At 38.7% G+C, this 20593-nt stretch overlaps 1 protein-coding gene across 3 annotated transcripts in view; it reads left to right on the top strand.

Moving 5' to 3' along the window:
• The window catches only part of LOC102914652 (lipase member K), a 33403-nt gene extending 26681 nt beyond the window's left edge, over nucleotides 1–6722 (top strand). For all 3 annotated transcript variants that reach the window (XM_076562420.1, XM_076562415.1, XM_006984019.3), the window contains 2 exons: nucleotides 1732–1803; nucleotides 6233–6722. In XM_076562420.1, the coding sequence (XP_076418535.1) occupies nucleotides 1732–1803; nucleotides 6233–6472 (312 nt within the window). In that variant the 3' untranslated portion in view covers nucleotides 6473–6722. The remainder of the gene's footprint in view (nucleotides 1–1731; nucleotides 1804–6232) is intronic.
• Nucleotides 6723–20593: the final 13871 nt, after the last annotated feature.

A 20593-nucleotide genomic window follows, 5' to 3' on the forward strand; every position in this document is an offset into this window, starting at 1 on the left:
TGTAAGCTGGAAATGAGAATCTGTTCAAAGAGTAGAAAAAACACTAACAGTTTCTAGAAAGGTTGGATTTCTCACTTCTGGGTAGACAGACTTCATGTTCCTATGGATAAAGTCTGGTCTAAGCATGGGACCGGCTACTGATGAGGACATGGGTAGAACCTGTCATGGTCCTGATCTCCATATTATTTCTTTCATCTCACTGATTCACATGAAAATTTTTCAGTGAAGGCACTTATATCTCCATTCTACAAATGTTACAGTTGATGCCTTATGCATTTACACTTAAACTCTTTCTTTTTTGATAGAAATGAGGGAACAATGGGGATACAATATTTGTTCATAATATAGACAGACAGCTAGGGCAAGGGTGCTGCTGTTTATCTAATTATAGTACTGCTTGGATTTCTCTACTGCAACACTTATACTCAAAAAGCTTTAGAATCTGAAACAGGGTAGATTGGGGATTTTCAGATGCTCAATATATGAAATCCATGCAAATATTACAAAATAAATAATATTTTTTAAACTCTGAAATCAAGAGCACAGCTGGTCTCAAGGGTTTCAAACAAAACATACTTGATTTGTAGTGAGGCTGGTGAAATGTGCCCTGTTACATAATACCAAGGACTGAATGCTTTATACACATCTTCCTACTTAATCTTATAGTCCATTGAGAAGAACACTATCATTATTCACACATCACAAATATCTTGTCCTGCATATCAGATTGAGTCATCACTCAAGCCTGGATATAAAACAGTCTTGTTAGACACTAGACTTCAGATTCTAAATAATATGTTCTGTTGCCTCTCACAGCTTAAAATGCATGGGATTTTATTATCACACACACACACACACACACACACAATCGTCTTACTTTATAACATTTTATACATTTCATAACATTATATATGAAATACATAATGTATATAACATATAATATATAATGTTACATATATAATGTTATGGAAGTAAAGAATTTAAACTAAAAGGATTAAAACTATGAGTGGATAAAAAATACAAGTTATAAGTTAAGGGAAGAGAAATTCTCACTGCATTCTGAGGATAATTAAGTGCTTAATATAAATCTGGAGTACCTGCCTCCTTAACTCAACAAGGGTGACAGGTGGCAAATAACAGGATCAATAACTGTAAATGTCTGAATGCTTCTACGCATATATTTGATGTCTAAATAACAAGGATAGCCATGGCCACTGTTTCCAGCACTCAGCCCTCAGTTCTTACTTACAGCACAACACAATATGTGGCTTAGTCCTGCACAGAAGCATCAAGCAGTTCACATTTGCTGATTTTTTCCTAATTATGACATAAATGTTTAATAATAGGGAATGCATCCGTGATAGCATAAGGGCACTTGCTAGGGGATAGTAAAGTGCCTAGTTGTTTAATAACAGCCATAGCCATTTTTAGTGATGGAAATGTGTGGCCAAAACATCTATAAACAAATGCGAATATAAATTCCTGAAATCCATTGTATTATGTAACATTTGAAAGCATTGTTATCTGCAGATTTTCATTCAAAAGATATGGGGGGCAGTTATAAAGCTTATGTCAGTTCTGTGAAGCACTGTCCATTTTCATTACTGATTAATGTTCTAATGAATGGGCATATCACCAACCTTCTTTGTGCATTTTTGCAAATTAATTTTAAATGTACACTGTTTACTTATGTCATTTTAATGTGTTTTTTTTTTATTTGTTTTATCTTAGGCTGTCAATTCTGGTCAACTCCAAGCTTTTGACTGGGGCAGTCCTGACCAGAACATGATGCATTTCCATCAGGTAGGTAACATTAATGCTAATCATAGCCGGTTGCTGTTGTAGTGACCCTATGAGAAAAGCTTCCATTCAAGTATTTAAGTGCTTACTATTCCCTCTTTGCTATGATAGGCATTGCTTATTGGTGCTAGCACATGATGCTTCCTGGGTTTTACCATGTGAGGAGTCATTGTTTCTAATCTCCACAATGTTTACTTGAGGTAAACTTTGTTACCCTCCTTTCCCTAGAGGCTCAAGGAAGCAAATTGCCAAATAACTAGAATATCATCCAAGGAGTTCTGGATCTAAAATTTATTTCTCTATTTTTCTTTCACTAGTCATTCCTTCACAGGAAAAAACAAGCAAACAAATAAGAATGCTTGATATTTCGTTAACACTGTTTTAAAGACAGAATTAGAAAGCATGACCCCATTTCTAAAGCAGAGCTTCATCTAATAACACTGGCATTGCTCTAATAGTCCCTAAGGATGTCTTTTATTACTTTAAAAACCCAATCTGGATCATTTAAGACACATCAATCAGAAATTGCCATCCTTAGGGAGAACTACTATCTAATGGGTAATGGAATATTAAGATATTTCTTGACATCATCTATGAAAATGAATATCTTACACTAAAAACAGTATGTGGTGTTTGGTTACTGTTACTTTTTTCCAACTATATTGGGAGACCTGTAGCTAGAGTTTTCCTGCCTTGCCCACAGTCAGGACAAATCTTTCTCACCCACCAGTCCCACAGCCGCTCAGACCCAACCAAGTAAACACAGAGACTTATATTGCTTACAAACTGTATGGCCATGGCAAGCTTCTTGCTAACTGTTCTTATATCTTAAATTAATCCATTTCTATAAATCTATACCTTGCCACGTGGCTTGTGGCTTACCGGAGTCTTCACATGCTGCTTGTCATGGCGGCGGCTGGCAGTGTCTCTCTGTCTCAGTCTTCTGCTTCCCAGAACTCTCCTCTCTCCTTGTCCCACCTACTTCCTGCCTGGCCACTGGCCAATCAGTGTTTTATTTATTGACAAATCAGAGCAATTTGACATACAAACCATCCCACAGCAGAGACCCAAACATCATTTGACTTCCTGATGACAGACAGAGATAAAACATAAAAACATGAGATATTGTCATCAGCTTTTCAAAATTGCAAAGAATAAATAGTATAAACAGAGAGAATTCATATTTTCAATATTTTGAAAAATCTGGTTGTCTTCCCAAACTGCTATAGTTGAATGTGCATGGGCTTGGGTGCAGGGACAGGTATCAAACACATCCTGTCAGGCTGCGATGTTCTTCTGTCAATGACTGCCTTCTGTCTTCCACCAAAAGTTTGTGGTTTCTTTAGGGAGAGTGTTTTAGATAATTATTGTACCTTATGAGCTTAGAGACTTGGATGAAAGTGGAATCAGAGCTATCAACTTCATCTTTGTATTTACAAATAAATAAAAATCATGCATATATGGTGACTGAGGTTCAGATAAGGATACTTTGCTTGAAACTTTTGGTGGAGACTCAAACAGAAGATGAACTATGCATATTTAAAAGGCAGTGGCCTTCAGTCACAACTACACCATAAATTACATGGGTGTAATTACTGACATAAATCACTAGCGATGAAGTGTAATTCTAAATGAATACATACAATTTTGTCACTCTCAACTTAAAAATAAACTAAAAAGTCCTGGCCAAAGTTACCAGATACCATTTAAAGCTGAATATTCACTTCTGATTTGCCATCTTCTTCAATGCCTGCCTCCTTAGCAGAGTAATCATTTCACTGGAGTAAAGGAATTCCAGCTTAAGAGACTTTGGGTCTGGCTTTGTTTCTGAAAGCTTGCCTGTGTCTGTTGATGCCTTCATGCTGCATTGTTTTTTCAGTCTTCATTGTCCTCTAACTTTGCAACTAAGTATTTATGTTTTGTCTCCTGCTTTTAAGGAAACCACAGTCAGGAAAAGCCAGCTCCCTGCCCTTCCCAGTTACACTTTACATTTGGGGCACTGTGCCAGGCCTTCTGGAACCCCTTTCCCCTTGCACACTCGGCAGTCCTAATCTACACTCACTTTCTTCTCTATCTTCTGTGTTGCTTTCTCAGAACTGCCAATTTTACCACATTCCAAGACCCTCCACAAACAGGAGAGACCGGTGATATACTTTTAAGGTTTACAAGCTCAAACACCCAGGCTCCAGCCCACCAACTGAAAGTAACCCTCAACCTGACTATACCAGTGAGCTCTGCCTGAGCATCACTTCTTGAAGAGAACTTGAGATGCACATTCACCTTGTCATCATCTTCCCCAAGCAGAATTCAATTGACCTAAAATTAAAAATCTTTCATGAGTCCTTGGGGTCTTCACTTTTGCCCCTATTACCTCAGTACTAGAAGTATTATGTCCACAGCAAAGGTGCCATCAAGGCTAGACTCTAGTAAGGATTATTTTTCTGGCTTGAAGATGGCTGTCTTCTTAATGTGTAAGAAGGAGTGGGAGAGGGTGGGAAAGGGGGAGGGGGAGGGAGAGAGGAGAGGGAGAGAGAGAGAGAGAGAGAGAGAGAGAGAGAGAGAGAGAGAGAGAGATTTGTATGACCAACTGTTCTATAGAGTTAAAAGAGATCCATGCTTGGAGCATCATTTATTCTTAACTATGCTCACATTGGAGGTTAGTGATTCCACTTGTGAATTTAAGGAGTATAAATTTTATTCTACAGCATGGATAATCAGAAACTATTTAAAGCAGTCAGTAACTATTCATAGTAGTCAGTTATTCATTTGCAAGAAGCAGAAACTAAGTCCCTTTTAGGAAGAAGGAAGGAAGGAAGAAAGGAAGAAAAGAAGGAAGGAAGGAAGGAAGGAAGGAAGGAAGGAAGGAAGGAAGGAAGGAAGGAAGGAAGGAAATGAAGAAAATAAGAAAGAAAGAAAAAAGAAAGAAAGGAAGGAAGGAAGAAAATAAAGAAAGAGAGGAAGGAAGGAAGGAAGGAAGGAAGGAAGGAAGGAAGGAAGGAAGGAAGGAAGGAAGGAAGGAAGGAAGGAAAAGAAAGGAAACTCTGGCTTCCTACAGTATCATTCTCCCTCCTCGGTTTTCACAGCTCACTCTCAATTTTGCTCAAAGACTCCTATTTCCAAATTCATTGGCTCTTTCCAAAACAATGCTGGCATTGTGACTTTACCTCACACAGCTCTTGCCATTTTAAAGACAAAGGAAAAGACACATTTTCTCCATAGCTTAGGAGCAAGGTGCCAGAAAGTCTTCTGGTCTAGTTTTAGAGTTGTGTAGAGATGCTACTGAGTCACAGTGGTGGGTCTTTTAGCCACAGAAGGACCAACTGGAATACTTGGTCATTTAGACCAAGGTGTGATCTGGTCATTAAAAAGGGGATTGTGTAAGGGAAAGCTTACTGGGTATTTAGCCCTATAGCACACTATTTCTGTGTACAGATCACTCCCTTCAAACATATTTCAAGGGTTCATTTTCATGTGTTGGTATAAATGTTCTCTGAAAAGCCTGCTGATGCACACGTGTCAAAAAAAGCTGCTGAGCCCAGAATTCTGCACGTGAGACAGACGTTTATCCTGTCCAGCAATTATTGAAAAGGCCACACTGTCGGGTCAGGCTCTATGAGAAAGAGAAACCCTTTTGTTTTAAAGAATCACTCTTCCTCAAGGACTCTTTCCTGTCTGCCCAAAGTGCAAGTCAGGAGTGTAGCTGGAGGGCTTCTCTCCAGGTTCCCCAAGCCCCGCAGTCCCACAATCCAGTTACAAAATAATCACTCAGATGCTTATATCACTTATAAACTGTATGGCCGTGGCAGGCTTCCCGCCAACTGCTCTTTCATCTCAAACTAACCCATTTCTATAAATCCATACCCTGCCACGTGGCTGGTGGCTTACCGGCATCCTCACAGGCTGCCTCTCCTCGCGGTGGCTGTAGTGTCTCCCTCCTCAGCCTTCTGCTTCCCAGAATTCTCCTCTCTCCTTGTCCCACCTACTTCCTGCCTGGCAACTGGCCATCAGTGTTTTATTTATATAGAGTGATATCCACAGCACAGGAGTGTGATGGCTGCCCTTTATTTTCATATCATGTTATTTCATGAACATGCTTCCTTTGATTCCTAGCTATGGTGGTGGGTTTTTTCCTCAGCTGTATGCTTCTGCCATGATGCACTACCTCATCACAGGCCTAAAAGCACACAAGACAGACAACTGGGTACTACGATCTCTGAAATTATAAGAGCGTGCCTTTCTTATTTGGTTGTTATTCCAAGATAGTTTTTCACAGCAGTGGTGAACTGACTAACACAATATTTTTATTTTTATATATCAAGTTCAACAAATTAGAACTTGAAAAGTTAGCTCAATATCCAATGGTTTTATTTATTTCCATAGTACAGTTCTCCCTCTCCCTCCCTCACTTCCTTTCTCTCTTCACTTCATTTAGCTTACACCTCCTGTATACAACATCACCAAGATGAGGGTTCCAACAGCAATATGGAGTGGAGGACAGGATGTTGTGGCAGATGCCAAGGACACTGAAAATCTGCTCCCTAAAGTCACCAATCTTATCTACTACAAGGAGATTCCACACTACAATCACTTGGATTTTTACCTTGGACAGGATGCACCCTGGGAAGTTTACCAAGACCTAATTAGAATGATGGAAGAATACTTGCAAAATTGAAGGCACCCTCTTTCTGCAAGTGGATGAATGTTTTGCAGTAATCATGAGATAGACTGACCCTATGGTTACCTGGATAGTTCTCAACTTGTATTTTCCCCTCCTTTTTGTGAGGAAGAGAACTGAGTGTTCTTAGAGAGAGACCCATGCTTGAAACATCATTTAATCTTAATTATGCTTACTTTGGAGGTTAGTAATTCAACTTCTGAATTAAGAAGAGTAAACATCATTCTGCAGCATGTATAATCAAAAACTATTTACAGTAGTTGTTTATTCATTTGCAAGTAGCATTCATTGCAAGTAGCATTAACAGCATTTGCAAAGCTGATAGAGGCCATACCCCTGGCTAGGTTAATCTATTTGGCAAAGGTGATGGAATGCCATTGCCTCGTTACATTATAAGACATGGCATTCTGTTTAAGCAGTTGAAAGTAAGAGTGCTGTAGGGTGTCTTTCTGTATATTGTGAATATGAGTGGCTCCCATTGGATAAAGCTATTTTGGCCTTTGGCAAGAAAGCTTACAGCCAAGTGGGACATCCAAGCAAAGATACAGAAAGAAGAAGGGCAGAGTCAGGAGAGATGCCAGCTGCTGCCCAAGGAGCAACAAGACGCCAGCAGACCAGTAACGCCACGGCCACGTAGCAACATATAGATTAACAGGAATGGGTTAATTTAAGATGAAAGAGAAAGGAGCTGAAGCCATAGGCTATACAGTTTGTAATTAATATAAGCCTCTGAATGATTATTTTATAAGCAGCTGCGGGACCATGGGGCCGGGCAAGACCGAGAAACTTCCCTCTACACAAGAGCTACTTTTGTTGGCTTGAAACAAATAGAAGTAACAAGGAAGCACATAGGAATGAACACTGAATGGCTTCTCGGATATGAAGGTGGTCTCCAGCCAATGACTAGCAAAACCCAGGACCTCCAACCCATCTCCAGCCACAAGAAAATAAATTTTGCCTCAACTCTGCTTGAGTGTGGAAGCTCATTCTTTTGTACTAAAGCTTCCCATTGTGAAAGCAGCCCTTACTGCAGCCTGGGAGACCCAGCCTCCAGCTAGAACATGCCTGAATTTCAAAACAGTGGCAAAATAAATATGTACAGTTATAAATTATTAATTTGTTGTCAGCAGTAATAAGCTACCAACGATTAAGATATAGCAATCATATAATAAATGTAATATCTGATTCTATTAATTGTATAGTTAATGATATTAAGTATATACCATAATTTAAAGTATTATAATCTTATAATTATGTAATACTGTATTATATATACCAATACATTTATTATAGTATATGTTGATATGTAATTGCTTAAAAACTTGATATAACCTCATCTTAATTTCAGCTGTTCCCCTTTGATCTAATAAGATTCCTTGAGCATTCAGTTGTAGATTATGAATGACTAGTTCACTCAGCCTGTGAATTTTGTTTGTAATTTTTTAGTCTTTTAATATTGTTCGTCTTCTGGAGTAAGTGCTAGCAAGTCTGCAGCCTCTCCTTCCTGTTCTTTTGAACTCTGTAGTCTCCTCTGCTCTTAAGTTTCCATTGCTTGGTGGTTTGCTGTGACCTGACCCTGGGGAGGTTGGTGTGCTGCCGGTGCACAGCGTGGAACTTTGGTGGGCTTTGGCTTCTTAGATGTCCACCAACATGAAATTTAAAGCTGTCATTTCTTCAGAGAGGCTGAAGCCCCACTTTTTCTAAATCTCTAATTGTGTATGTGAGACCACTTAACATTGACTTGTTGGTCACTGCACACGGATTCCTGGTAAGTTTCCAGTCCCTGTCATGTTCTCTGCTGATTTCGCTTTTGTCACATATGAACAGCCAGAATCGTAACTGGTGCACTTTCATTTTAAATACTGACTTTCTCACATCTAGACATCACTTTAGGGATTTTTAAATATCTTCTGTATCTCTCCACTGTTTCATATTTTCTTAAAATCCCTGAGTGTAGTAGCAATTGTTTAATATTTACTTTAATGTACTTTCTGCTTATGCAAGCATCATTGTCATGTATTAGTCTGTTCTATAGATTTCTGTTGATCCCAGTTATGATCCCCTTCTTCATTGTGTGCTTAATAATTGTTTATTGGATGTCAGACATTGAACTTTACATTACTGGAATTTATTTTATTCTTTTCTATAGTGTTGGAAAAGGTTTTACTGCCCTTGTGTTTTCAGAAAAGATTGTTTTGATGCTTATTTTGCATCTCATTATGCACACATCTAGAGTTACCTCTGCTCTGTGAAGATTTTTGCCATGGCATGTCCTACCTGGGGTCTCTGCTATATGGCCATATATTCAGAAAGATCTCTCTTATGTTCCCTAGAGAACTCAGATTAGTTTGTCCATGCACTATTTACATGCTAGAACTTCTGCTGCATCAACCTTCCCTTGCAAAGGAATGGATGATAGTATCTGCAAGCAGGGACATGCTGGCTTCCACATTTCCTAGTTGTGTACCTTCTATTTATTTCTCTATACTAACTGCTGTGCCCAAATCTTTTATATTTAGGACAGGAAGAGCAGACGTCCTTGTCTTGTTCCTTAGAGGAAATGCTTTCAGCACCCCACCCTCCATTACTATGATGTTGACTCTGTCCTTTATTATGTTAGGGTATGATCCTACCCCCATCTTCCAAGTGCTAGGATAACAGGTACACACCGATGTATCTGGGTTATGTAGTGCTGAGGATCAAACCTAGGGCTTTGTGCACACAGGACAATGTTCTGCCAACTGAGCTACATCTCCAACCCCACACATTTTTACATCTTTTTAACATATTTAGCTAGTCTGTATCTTTTAATTGGAAGATTACATTGGGAATAATCATGGAACAATAGGATTTTTTTTCTTGTCATTTTGCTGAGTTTCTTCTAATTGTTTTGAATATTCTTTTCTTTTTCCTTTCATATCCTCACATTCATTTTTGTAGTTTGATGACTAACTGTATTAATAGTATTTGATTGTTTTCTGGATTTCATTTGATCATCCTATCTTCCAATAGTAAGTGTTTTTTCTTTCCCTTGCTTTTATGACAGCTGATATATTTCTTCTGTTTTTTGATTTATGTCTCCCTTAATGGCTGGTCTAATATTTACAGATTCCCTAGTGCATGCTTTTCTTGGAATGTCTTTACTTCTTCAGTTCAAAAGGATAACCTCACTTGTCATAGTAATGTTGACTGATAGTTATTTTCTCAAGGATTTAACATGTGTCATCTCATGCCCTCCTTGCCTTTTTGGTGTCTACTGAGTAATCTGCTGGCAGTCAAATGGGCTTGCTTTTAAATTTGAGTTGGCAATTGTCTCTCATAGAATTTAAAGTTCTCTTTGTTATGTACTTTTGCTTTTTGATTGTATTTCACTCTGGGGTTCATTTCTAGCCATGTCAATTTGAGCCTCTAAACTCCTTCTACACATGAATGTCCATTTCCCTCCATCAATATTTGAGGGCTTTTCTGCTATACTTTTTTATGGTTCAATAGTCATTGTGTGCTCTTAGCTTTTATTTCTACCAATAATACAAAGTTTTGGTTTTTAAATAGTGTCTCAAAGATGTGGAATGATTTCTACATACATTCCTTTTTTCCCCTTATTTCTGTCTGAATGTCATTATTTAAGAGACCTATTTTCACATTCTAACATTTGTTCTGCTTGATATGGTCTGTTATTCAGGCATTCAGTTGTTCTTTGTATTAAGATGGGGTCTCACTGTATCATCAGACTGGTTTCAAACTTGCAGTCTTCCTTCTTCATCAACCCAAGTGCTGGGAGTACAGGCCTTAACCACTACACTCAGCTCAGCCAATCTGTTTTTTGACTTGGTGTTTTCATTTTCTATATTTCCTACTTGTTCTTTCCCCAAATCTCTATCCCCTTACTGAATTTCTAATGCATATAGTTTGTTGATATCCTTGTTTCATTTAATTGCTTACCCGTAGTCCTTTGCACTTCATAGAGACTTTTTAAAAAATCGTCACTTTTAATTCTTTTTGAGAATTTCATGTACTTCAATACTGTGGGATCTATTATTACAAATGTGTGAGCTTTAAGAAGTATCCAAGTTTATTTTTCCATATCTCACACTTCTATGTTGATCTTAGCATGTGCATTACAGTGGATATTGTTACTGTTTTTGGGAAGAGGCTTCTCCTAGTGTTCTGCCTTGAATATCAGTTTGTTGTACAATGTTGAGTATTTCCAGAACCACAGAGTTATTACTCTTGTAGCTTTATTGGTTATGATGAATGACTTTGGGCATTTGTGAGTATGGTTCCATTGTTAGAGAGACCCATTCTCTGTGCAGTTCTCACAGAAACAGGACACTAGTAATATGAGTCAATGTAATACAGACAGCAGAGCTCATCAGGAACACCTTCTGTGCTTACTCATGAAATGAGAATGTTGGCTGCTACCCAGTAATGAGGATTTCTATAGGTATGACTAAGATTAGCTATGTTACTTAAGAGGGTTTCTGTTATTGACTGTTCCAGTCGTGGGATGGGACCTGAAACATTGGCTTTCTGCTTAGACAATGGGTCGAGGTCAAGAGGCTTCACAGGGACAGGTGGCAGCCAGAATCACCATCCTACCCTACTCTGTCCCCTGACTTCACTATCAGTCTTGTCAGCAGTGTATGTCAAAACAAGGTGTGGTGTCAGGGGTAAAAAAGTGTGTATTTCCCTCTGCTGTTAGTGTGTGTGTGTGTGTGTGTGTGTGTGTGTGTGTGTGTGTATGTGTGTGTGTAAGAGAGAAAGAGAGAGGGAGGGAGAGAGAGAATGGCTCTGTGTGTGTTTCTTGTCTGTCTGTCTTCCTGTTTGCCTGTCTGCCTGCCCAGAGGCAAGAGTTCAGAACCCCAAGCCTTGCTGTTAACACTCATGTCAGATCAATTGCTGGAGTTTTTCTTTTCCTGAATAACTAAGGTTAAAGATAATCTCAGCTTTGAGTTGGATTTGCTATAGCAGTGGTGGTGGTGGGGTTAGCTCAATGAAAAATACTTAGTTAAATGTGTGAAGCCCTGGGCTCTATTCTAGTACCATACACACACACACACACACACACACACACACACACACACACACAAAAAAAAAAAAAAAATCAGAGAAATAAAAATAACAGAAAAACATAGGCCCAAAGGTAGTTCCACTCAACTGAGGTGCCTACATTGTCTAAGTCAAGCAGTTACTCTTCGTGGGCTATGTTATACATGACGGAGGCAGGAGGATGTCTGAGCATTCCTCATCTCCCTTTCAGTTGTGATGTCACTGGGTACTGAGAAAAATACATCACACCAGAATGTTATTAAATTCTTTAATTTAATTTAATGTTATTAAATTGTTCTCAATGGGGCTACTTACTAAAAGAATCAAGTTAAAGTAGTATAGGAAGCACCAAGTAGAGTTATCTAGAACTTCTTCATCTAAGCATCCTAGATGTAAGGCAAAAATATGACCAAGAAGTTTGTTCAAGAACTTCACAGAGTATCTCAGAGATAAAGAAATAACTGTAACCACAAAGTATACACTTGGAAAAGGACAACAGGAACTCCATGACCCAGGGACCTCAGTCCTGGTGCTCTCGGCCCTGTCAGTCAAGCAAAACCAAATGTGGCTGGCCACACCCTCAGCCACAGAGAACAAGCTTTCTAATTCCATGGAGATGGTATTTCCCCTGCTTCATATGTAACTCTACTCTGTACCATGTAGCACTGTCACCAAGTTTGTGTCAAAGTAACTCCACCAAGACAAGTGAGCAAAGTCTGTCTTATGGAGTGGCATCTCACTGAAGCAGTACAGCAAAAATGGTGAAGGATTCCAAGAGATGGGGCTATTTGGGGGTTTCTGGCCTTCCAGAACAGTCTTAATCCACACAGTAGGTCCCTTCACATGACAGCCATCAGCTGCTGCATCTGGAGAATGTAGGCAGAATCTTTCTGTGTCTACACAGCCACTTTCCAAATAACCACTCAGAGGCTTGATATTAATTTTAAATGCTCAGCCAATGGCTCAGGCTTATTATAAACTAACTCTTACAACTTAAATTAACGCATATTTCTTATCTAAGTTCTACCACAGGACTCATGGCTTGTTACCTCATTTTGTACACAGCCTGCTACCTCTATGTCTGGCTTGTAGCTCCTCCAACTCTGCCCCCTTCTTCTCAGAATTCCCCTAGTCTAGCTCTCCCTCCCCAATCTCTCCTTCCCAGCTATAGGCCAATAAGCTCTTTATTAATCAATGAAAATAATACATACTAACAGTATACAAAGATTGTTCCACAGCAGGGAAATGAGCTGATAGATGCAAATAATTCCTCCTCCAAAGTCAGATCACAGGCTTCTTACCTATTTAGAATATAAACCCTGAACTTTGCCAGATTCTGTGCCAACAGAATTTGTTGGGACTTTCGGACTTTATTCCCACATAGGAGGAACTCTGCCTCCAGCTGTGGATCTGGCCTGTTATTGCTAGGATATTTTCTTGTCCTCATTCTCTTTTTTCTGGGTTTTATCAGGTTTGCACATTTCTATTTTTGTTTATTTGGAGTGAAATTCTTTTATCAGCATGTGTTCATTGTCCATACTCAAGGACAAAGAAAGGTACCAGTATATAATGCACTTTTATTGTATTCAGCCCCATTGATTCCCTTTTATTCCTCTTCCCTCTCTGTTAATATCCATTGTTTCTCCAGTTTTGTTTCTACTTCAATGAAAAATGTTTTAAAAAAGAAAAATATACATATTCTAGATACTTTTATAAAATCTAGAATCCACAAGTGAGGGAAATTTTGTAATATCTATCTTTCTGGTTCTGTGGAGGCCCACAAAGGTTTCCTAGTGAGATCTGAGTAGCTTCACCCAGCAGGACTGCATTTAGAGGATTGCTTGACCACATGAGTGGTTACTAATGACTGGAAGGGTTTGCACTTGCCTGTGCTAGGGGAGGTCTTTGCTCCACCCCTTGGCATTCTTATAAAAAGGAGGCTGGGGGGGGCACAGGAGGGAAGAGGGGGATCTTTGATTGGTCTGTAAAATGAATGAAAAATTTGTCTTAATTTAAAAAAAGACAGAGGGGGGGATCTCGGCCCTCGTGAGGCTATCTTGTGTTTCTATCTGTCTATCTCCCCTCTATATTTCTATCTAAATCTCTTATCCCTTTATCCTGAAGAGTACGGGGGCGGGGGGGGGGAGTAGGAGCTGGTCTTTCACAAATGGCACCAAGGAACAGGGGACTTAGAGACTTGGCAAAAGGAGAAAGGGGGCATCACAGGTGTAAGGCGTGCTGAAAAGGAATGGAAATATAAGGGTGATGGTATTTTAGTCTCAGGAGTCTAGTTAGGCAGTAGAATGCTGATGTTGGAAAATCAGGCTTCAATGTATATTTCTTTCTATCTAGGTTTCTTACTTTTTGTTCCTCTTTTAACTACTATCTATAGGAAAATAATGTAAGAAGAAATTTAGAACAGGAGTAGAATTTCCTTAGTGTCAAAATGGGGCATGAAAATAGTAAGTGAATCTTTGAAGATTCAAATGGACCAGAAGAGATTCCTATAGAAGCTTTTGGCTTGTAGACATTAATTTGAGACAGCTAAGACTCAAGCTTCAAAATGCAGGAGGGAATTTTCCCTGAGGCAAATGTGGACAAAAAAAAACCCTCCACTTCACCAGGAGATGCCATTATGACACAGTACAATCAAAATCAGTTTCCATTTGACCATGAAAATGATTTAAGGGAACAGAAGTCTTAGGATGAGACAAGAGAGGAACTGAAGGGGTTAAAAAGTTTAGTAATTTCACTTGCACAAAAACTGGAAGCTCTTCAGGTCTCTCCTTCTCAGAAAAGAACTCATCTTCAGTGAAGGCAAGATCAGACCCACCTGGGGAGGTATCTATGAGTATGGAAAGATCGCCTGTAACTATCCTAACACAAAAATCCCCTTGAGCATTGCAAGTCCTCACTGTTAATGCTGTGTCTCCTTTTCAGGCCAGCATATGGGAAGTGGCTAGTTGAGAGGAAGAATTAGAAGGGCTTCAGATGTTCCCTGTGATGGAACAGCCAGACGCTCAAGGAAATATCATATGAATGCATGTTCCATCCCCTTTAAACAGCACAAGGAGCTAAAAGCAGCATGTAATCAGTGGCCCAATGGCTGCTTTTACAACATTATTAGAAAGCCTTTTATTGGAGCCTTTGCCTCCAAGTAACCAGAAGCAAATGGCCAGAGCCTGCCTATCAGATGGAAGCTATCTGCTGTGGAAAAGTGAGTTCATAGAGCAATGTCAGGCTACAGCTGAGATACATCGGGCCCAGCAGATTCCCATCACCTTTGACATGATTGCTGGAGAAGGCCCTTATTGGGAGACAGGCCAACAATTAAATTTTGATGTAGCAGTATATGCTCAGGTCAATGCAGCTGCCAGAAAAACCTGGAATAGACTTCTGTCATCTGAAAGACAGATGGGGGAATCTATCTAAGATAAGGCAGGGGCCTGATGAACTGTTTCAACATTTCATTTCCAGACTACTGCAAACAGCAGGCAGGTTAATCTGAGATTCAGAAGCTGGACTTCTGCTTGTTAAAAAACAGCTCACTTATGAGAATGCCAATGCAGCATACCAGGGCACATTATGCCCTTTTAGAAAGAAAGGAAACATCTCTGACTATATCCAACTGTGTTCAGATATAGGGCCATCATACAATCAGGGGATAGTTATGGCTGCAGCGTTACAAGGAAGAAGAGTCAAGGAAGTCCTATACCGGTAAAGACATCTTAGCTCAAGAAAAGGGAGAGCTGCCAGAACCCTGGGAGGTTGCTTTGGGTGTGGTCAGATGGGACATCATATTAAGAGCTGTCATGGAAGGAGAAATAGTTTAAAGGCATATAAAGAACCTGGGTTATGCCTGAGATGCAAGAGAGAGAACCATTGGACTAATAGATGTCTATCAAGGGCAGATACCCAGGAGAATCCGTTTCAGGGAAACAGATGGAGGGGCCAGCCCCGGGCCCCGACAAAATAGATCTTTGGGGTAACTCTGCAGTCAATCTTCCAGCAAATGAATATATTCATGGCATTTATAGAGCAACCCCAGGTAGTGTTGGATTAGATCTCAGCTCTTCCATCTATGTGGTTTTGACCCCTGAAATGGGGGTGCAGGACATTCCTATGGGTGTTTATGGACCTTTGCCAGAAGACACTATAAGGTTATTATTAGGAAGAAGTAGTACCACCATGCAGGGCATCTTTGTTGCTCCTGGAGTAATTGACACTGATTATGTGGGAGAAATTAAAGTGATGACTCATTGACCCAAGGGAATTTCTGTAATAATGACTGGCCAGAGATTTGCACAGTTAATTTTACTTCCTCGAATACAAACAAAAAATCCAGTCAAAAAAATAAAAGAGGAGAAGCAGAATTTGGTTCATTTGATGCCTATTGACTACAAGCCAGAGGTCCACAATGTCCAGAACTCACTTTAGTTATAAATGGAAATATTTTCTCGGGGCTTTTAGATACTGGTGCAGATCTATCTGTTATAACTGCTATCAATGGCCTTCTATGTGGCCAAAAATGGAAACTATTACACAGCTGAAAGGAATTGGTCGAACACAGTGTCCTGAGCAGAGCAGCAATGAACTCTCCAGGAAAGATGAGGAAGGTCATGAAGGAACTTTCTGGCCATACATTGTTCCTTACTTCCCTGTAAATTTGTGGGGATAAAATATTATGAGCTGTATGGGAGTATATTCATATAGCCCTAGTACAATTGTTTCTAAGCAAGAAGTTCCTGACCAAGAGTTAATAGAAATGTCATCTTTACCCCCTAAAGAAAAAGCTAATAGGGATGAGTTAGAGTATTTTTAGGAAGGATCATTGAGCAGCCTGCACTCCATGTAGATCCTATAACTTGGAAATCTGATCAGCCTGTATAGATAGCTCAATGGACCCTAACAGAAAAAGAAAATACAAGTCGTCAAGCAGTTAGCACAGGAACAGTTGAATGGTGGCCATATTGAACCTTCTAATTCTCCTATTTTTCCCAATAAAAATGAAATCAGGGAAATGGAGATTATTGCAGGATTTAAGGAAAATTAATAAAATCATACAGCCAAGGGGAGCTTTACAGCCTGGATTGCCTATTCTTACTGGCATACCAGAAAATACTTATAAAATTATTTTGAATTTGAAGGATTGTTTTTATACCATTCTTTTGGTTCCTCAAGACTGTCAAAGATTTGCATTTAGTGTTCCCTCAATTAACTTTAAAGAATCCATAAAAAGATTCCATTGGAGAGTTTTACTCCGGGAATGGTTAACAACCCAACACTGTGTCAGAAATTTGTTGCTCAAACTATTCAAAAAATTAGAAAACAGTTTCAACAGGTTTATTTCATTCATTATATGGATGATATTTTGCTTGCACATAAAAATGAAGAAACTTTACTTACCACCTTTAGACAGCTTCAAACTGTCTTACTTGTGTAGGGTTAATTATTACTCCAGAAAAAGTGCAGTGACAACCACCTTTTCAATATCTAGGATATATATTATACCCTAAAGAACTGAAACCTCAAAAATTAGAAATAAGAAATGATGGGTTAAAAACTTTAAATGATTTTCAAAAGTTACTAAAAGACATTCAATGGTTAAAACCTTATTTGAAACTACTGATGGGTGATTTGAAACCTTTAAGTGATATTTTAAAAGGAGATAGTGACCCTAATTCACCAAAACAGTTAACTGAAGAAGGCAGACAAGTTCTTCTACAAGTGTAGAATGCTATCCAATATCAGCAAGTGTGTTATATTAATTATAGTTTACTTTGGCATTCATATATCCTACCCACTAGACATACTCCTACAGCAGTTCTATGGCAAAACAACCCTCTCTTATGGTTACATCTTTCTGTTTCACCAGTTAAGGCATTAAATCCATATTATAAAGCTGTAGTTTGTTTGGTACAGAAAAACAGGGTTGAATCTATATGTTATTTTGGTTAAAAAAAAAACAAAAAACAAAAAACAAAACAAAAAAAACAAGTATGATTAGTGTTCTTTTTATGAAACAACAAATTGATTGGCTTTTTCAAAATAATGATTCTTGGGCAATTGTTCTTTCTCAATTTTTGGGTCAAATTGATAATTCCCAGCTGATCAATTGTTACAATTCATTCAAATGCATTCATTTGTATTTCCTAAGATTGTGGTAAAAAAAAAATCCTGTAAGAGATGCTATACTAGTTTTTACTGATGGTTATTCTAATGGGAAAACTGCTTACATTATCAATGGAAAAAGCTACATATACAAACAACCCCAGCTTCTGTACAGATAGTGGAATTGCAGGCAGTGAATATGGCCTTTCAATTTCTTATAAACAGTTCATTTAATTTATACACAAATATACACATTGGAACTAGCAACTGTTAAGTCAAAATGTTATTTCAGCAAAGTCAAGATGCTATCATCAAAGAAAGCTGCCATGCTTTATGGGTCATATTAAAGCTCATTCCCATCTTCCTGGTCCTCTAGCTAAGGATAAAGCAACAACTGACAAATTAACACAGATAATTGCCCTATGTCAAGTAGAATTGGCTCAACAATCACATGCCTTTCATCATCAAAACAGTAAAAGTCAAAGGAAACAATTCAATCTTACTAAGGAAACTGCTTGACAAATAGTTAAACAATGTGGGATATGTCCAAAATATTTTCCTATCTCTCACTTAAGGGTAAACCGTTGAGGTCTTCTTCCTAATCATTTATGGCAAATGGATGTCACTCATATTTCAAAATTTGGCAAATTAAAATATGTACATGTGACCGATGACACTTATTGAGGATTTTTAATGGCTAATTACACAATGATTAAAATGTTTTTCATATACGGGAATGCCAAAAATTATCAAAACCAATAATGGTTCTGGATATACTAGTAATGCATTTCAGCAATTTTGTACTCAGTGGCAAATTGAACATAAAATAGGCATTCCTTATGATCCTCAAGAACAAGGCATAGTGGAAAGAGCTCACAGCAATCTCAAAATACAACTTCAAAAAATAAAGAAGGATGAAATTTACCCTCAATCACCACCTAATGCATTGAATCATGCTCTTTTCGTTCTGAATTTTTTGAATGTGGATGTCCTTGAGTATTCTGCCGCTGATAGATTTTGGCATAATGGCACCCAAGCGAATTTTGCTCAGGTGAAATGTAGCAGGAATCTTAAAGGTACTTATTAATAAGGTCAAACCTGAGGCCAGTTATTAGGGTGAATGCTGGAAGATCAGAGAAGCAGAACAAGCCACGCTACCTCACCTCACCAATTCCTCAGCTGGTCCTGTTTCCTCAGACAGGAAGCCTCTGAGTCCAGAATCCAGAATGAATCTCAGCTGAACTGCTGCTTCAAAGCCTGTGAAATCTTAACCAGTCAAATGCTTCTAGTTTCTGGTCTTTACACCTTATATATCTTTCTGTTTTTGCCATCACTCCCTGGGATTAAAGGCTCACTTTTTGGGATTAAAGACATGTGTCACCATGCCTGGCTGTTTACAATGTGGACTTGAACTCACAGAGAACCAGAGGGACTTCTACCTCTGGAATTCTAGCATTAAAGGTGTGAGTGTCACCATTTTCTAGCTTTTGTATCTAGTGGCTGTTCTGTCTCTGACCCCAGATAAGTTTATTAGGGTGCACAATATTTTGGGGAACACAATACCACCACATGAAATTAAAAGATCCTTGCTCAGGATCATGGAAAGGTCCCAATTCTGTTTTAATGGGGTTGAGGGCATGTTTGTGCTTTCTCACAAGATGCAAATGAAGCCAGATGACTACTTGAACATTTTGTGAGGTGTATGGAACAGAGAAACATCAGCTCCTCTAGAAGAAATGATGCTCCTCTAGAAGAACTGGAGTAAAGAGCACTGGAAGCAATGTTCCTGATGTTGAGGTACCATCCTGCAGTCTGGGGAAAGTAGGAGAATAACGGAGCCCCCAGACTGCTGAGGAGATTGGGAAAAAGTTTCAGCAATGTTTAAGTTTGGGTAAAAAGCACAGCCCCTAGCTAAGAAACTGTCTGCCACTGGGCACATTTCTGCTGGTTCTGGAATGGCTGAGAGAGCCTGGTGGGAAAGGTGACTTTTTGGGAATAGCATTTCCCCAAGGGTTACAGTCCTAGCAAAGACACTACTGTATGATACAAAGAACTACCTGAAAGGTCAATGAAGCTGCTCAGACACACATTAAGCTTTCAGGGCAATAGCCTAACAGGGGAGTCTGATGAATGCTGCCGATGTGGAACACCACTCCAACTTAGACAATAATGGGAAATGACTGTTGTAGAATTGCCAGCTGAGTAATTTAGAAACAGAATGTTCCTTAGGAGGTTTTCCTCCTTGTTATTCTTTCTTCCTTTCTTTTTTGTAGCTTTCTGCAAACTGAGATAGCACTCAATAGAGTTTTATAAAAAAAAAAAATCTGGAATGCATAAAATACTGTTAAGCAGCAGCACTGTTCTTTGAAAACTAAGTTTATTGTTATTCCTACTTTTCAAATGAAGTCCAAAGAAAATTACTCTCTGTCTCGTTGTAAGAATATGTAAATAGTTCTGTTAAGAAATCTTTTCTAGATGTGTGTTAAAGTTTGTAAAATAATTCTATAGAATATAAGTTTGAAAAAAGTATAAAAAGTATAGTAATATTCATGTTAGTTCCAAATATGTATAGCAACATTTATATTAGAATTATATTAATTTATTTATGAACTATGGCTTGGTAAAAGCTAAGAGAACTTTTAAATTTGATACAGATTATTTGATGTGTTTGCCTCAAGATTTTTCATTTAGAAAAAGGGCTTGGTGCACCTAAGACTGCTATAGTTACCTTAAACCCATTACAAAAAGAATATTCCATCTTTACCATCCTCTATTCCTTTACTGGGAGTTGGGGAAGCCTAGGAATCTCTGTGGATGCTCTAACTATTTACAAGTTCAGTAGGGACTTGAGTCAGAGCTGAGTTAGTCTCTGTACCCCGTCTTGCCAGAGGCTGGCAGTCAAAGACGAGGAACTTTGTTCTTGATAGCTTCCAACCTAAGACAGAATATGTTTGATGG

Source organism: Peromyscus maniculatus, chromosome 1 (assembly GCF_049852395.1).
Source record: "Peromyscus maniculatus bairdii isolate BWxNUB_F1_BW_parent chromosome 1, HU_Pman_BW_mat_3.1, whole genome shotgun sequence".
Taxonomy (NCBI): Eukaryota; Metazoa; Chordata; class Mammalia; order Rodentia; family Cricetidae; genus Peromyscus; species Peromyscus maniculatus.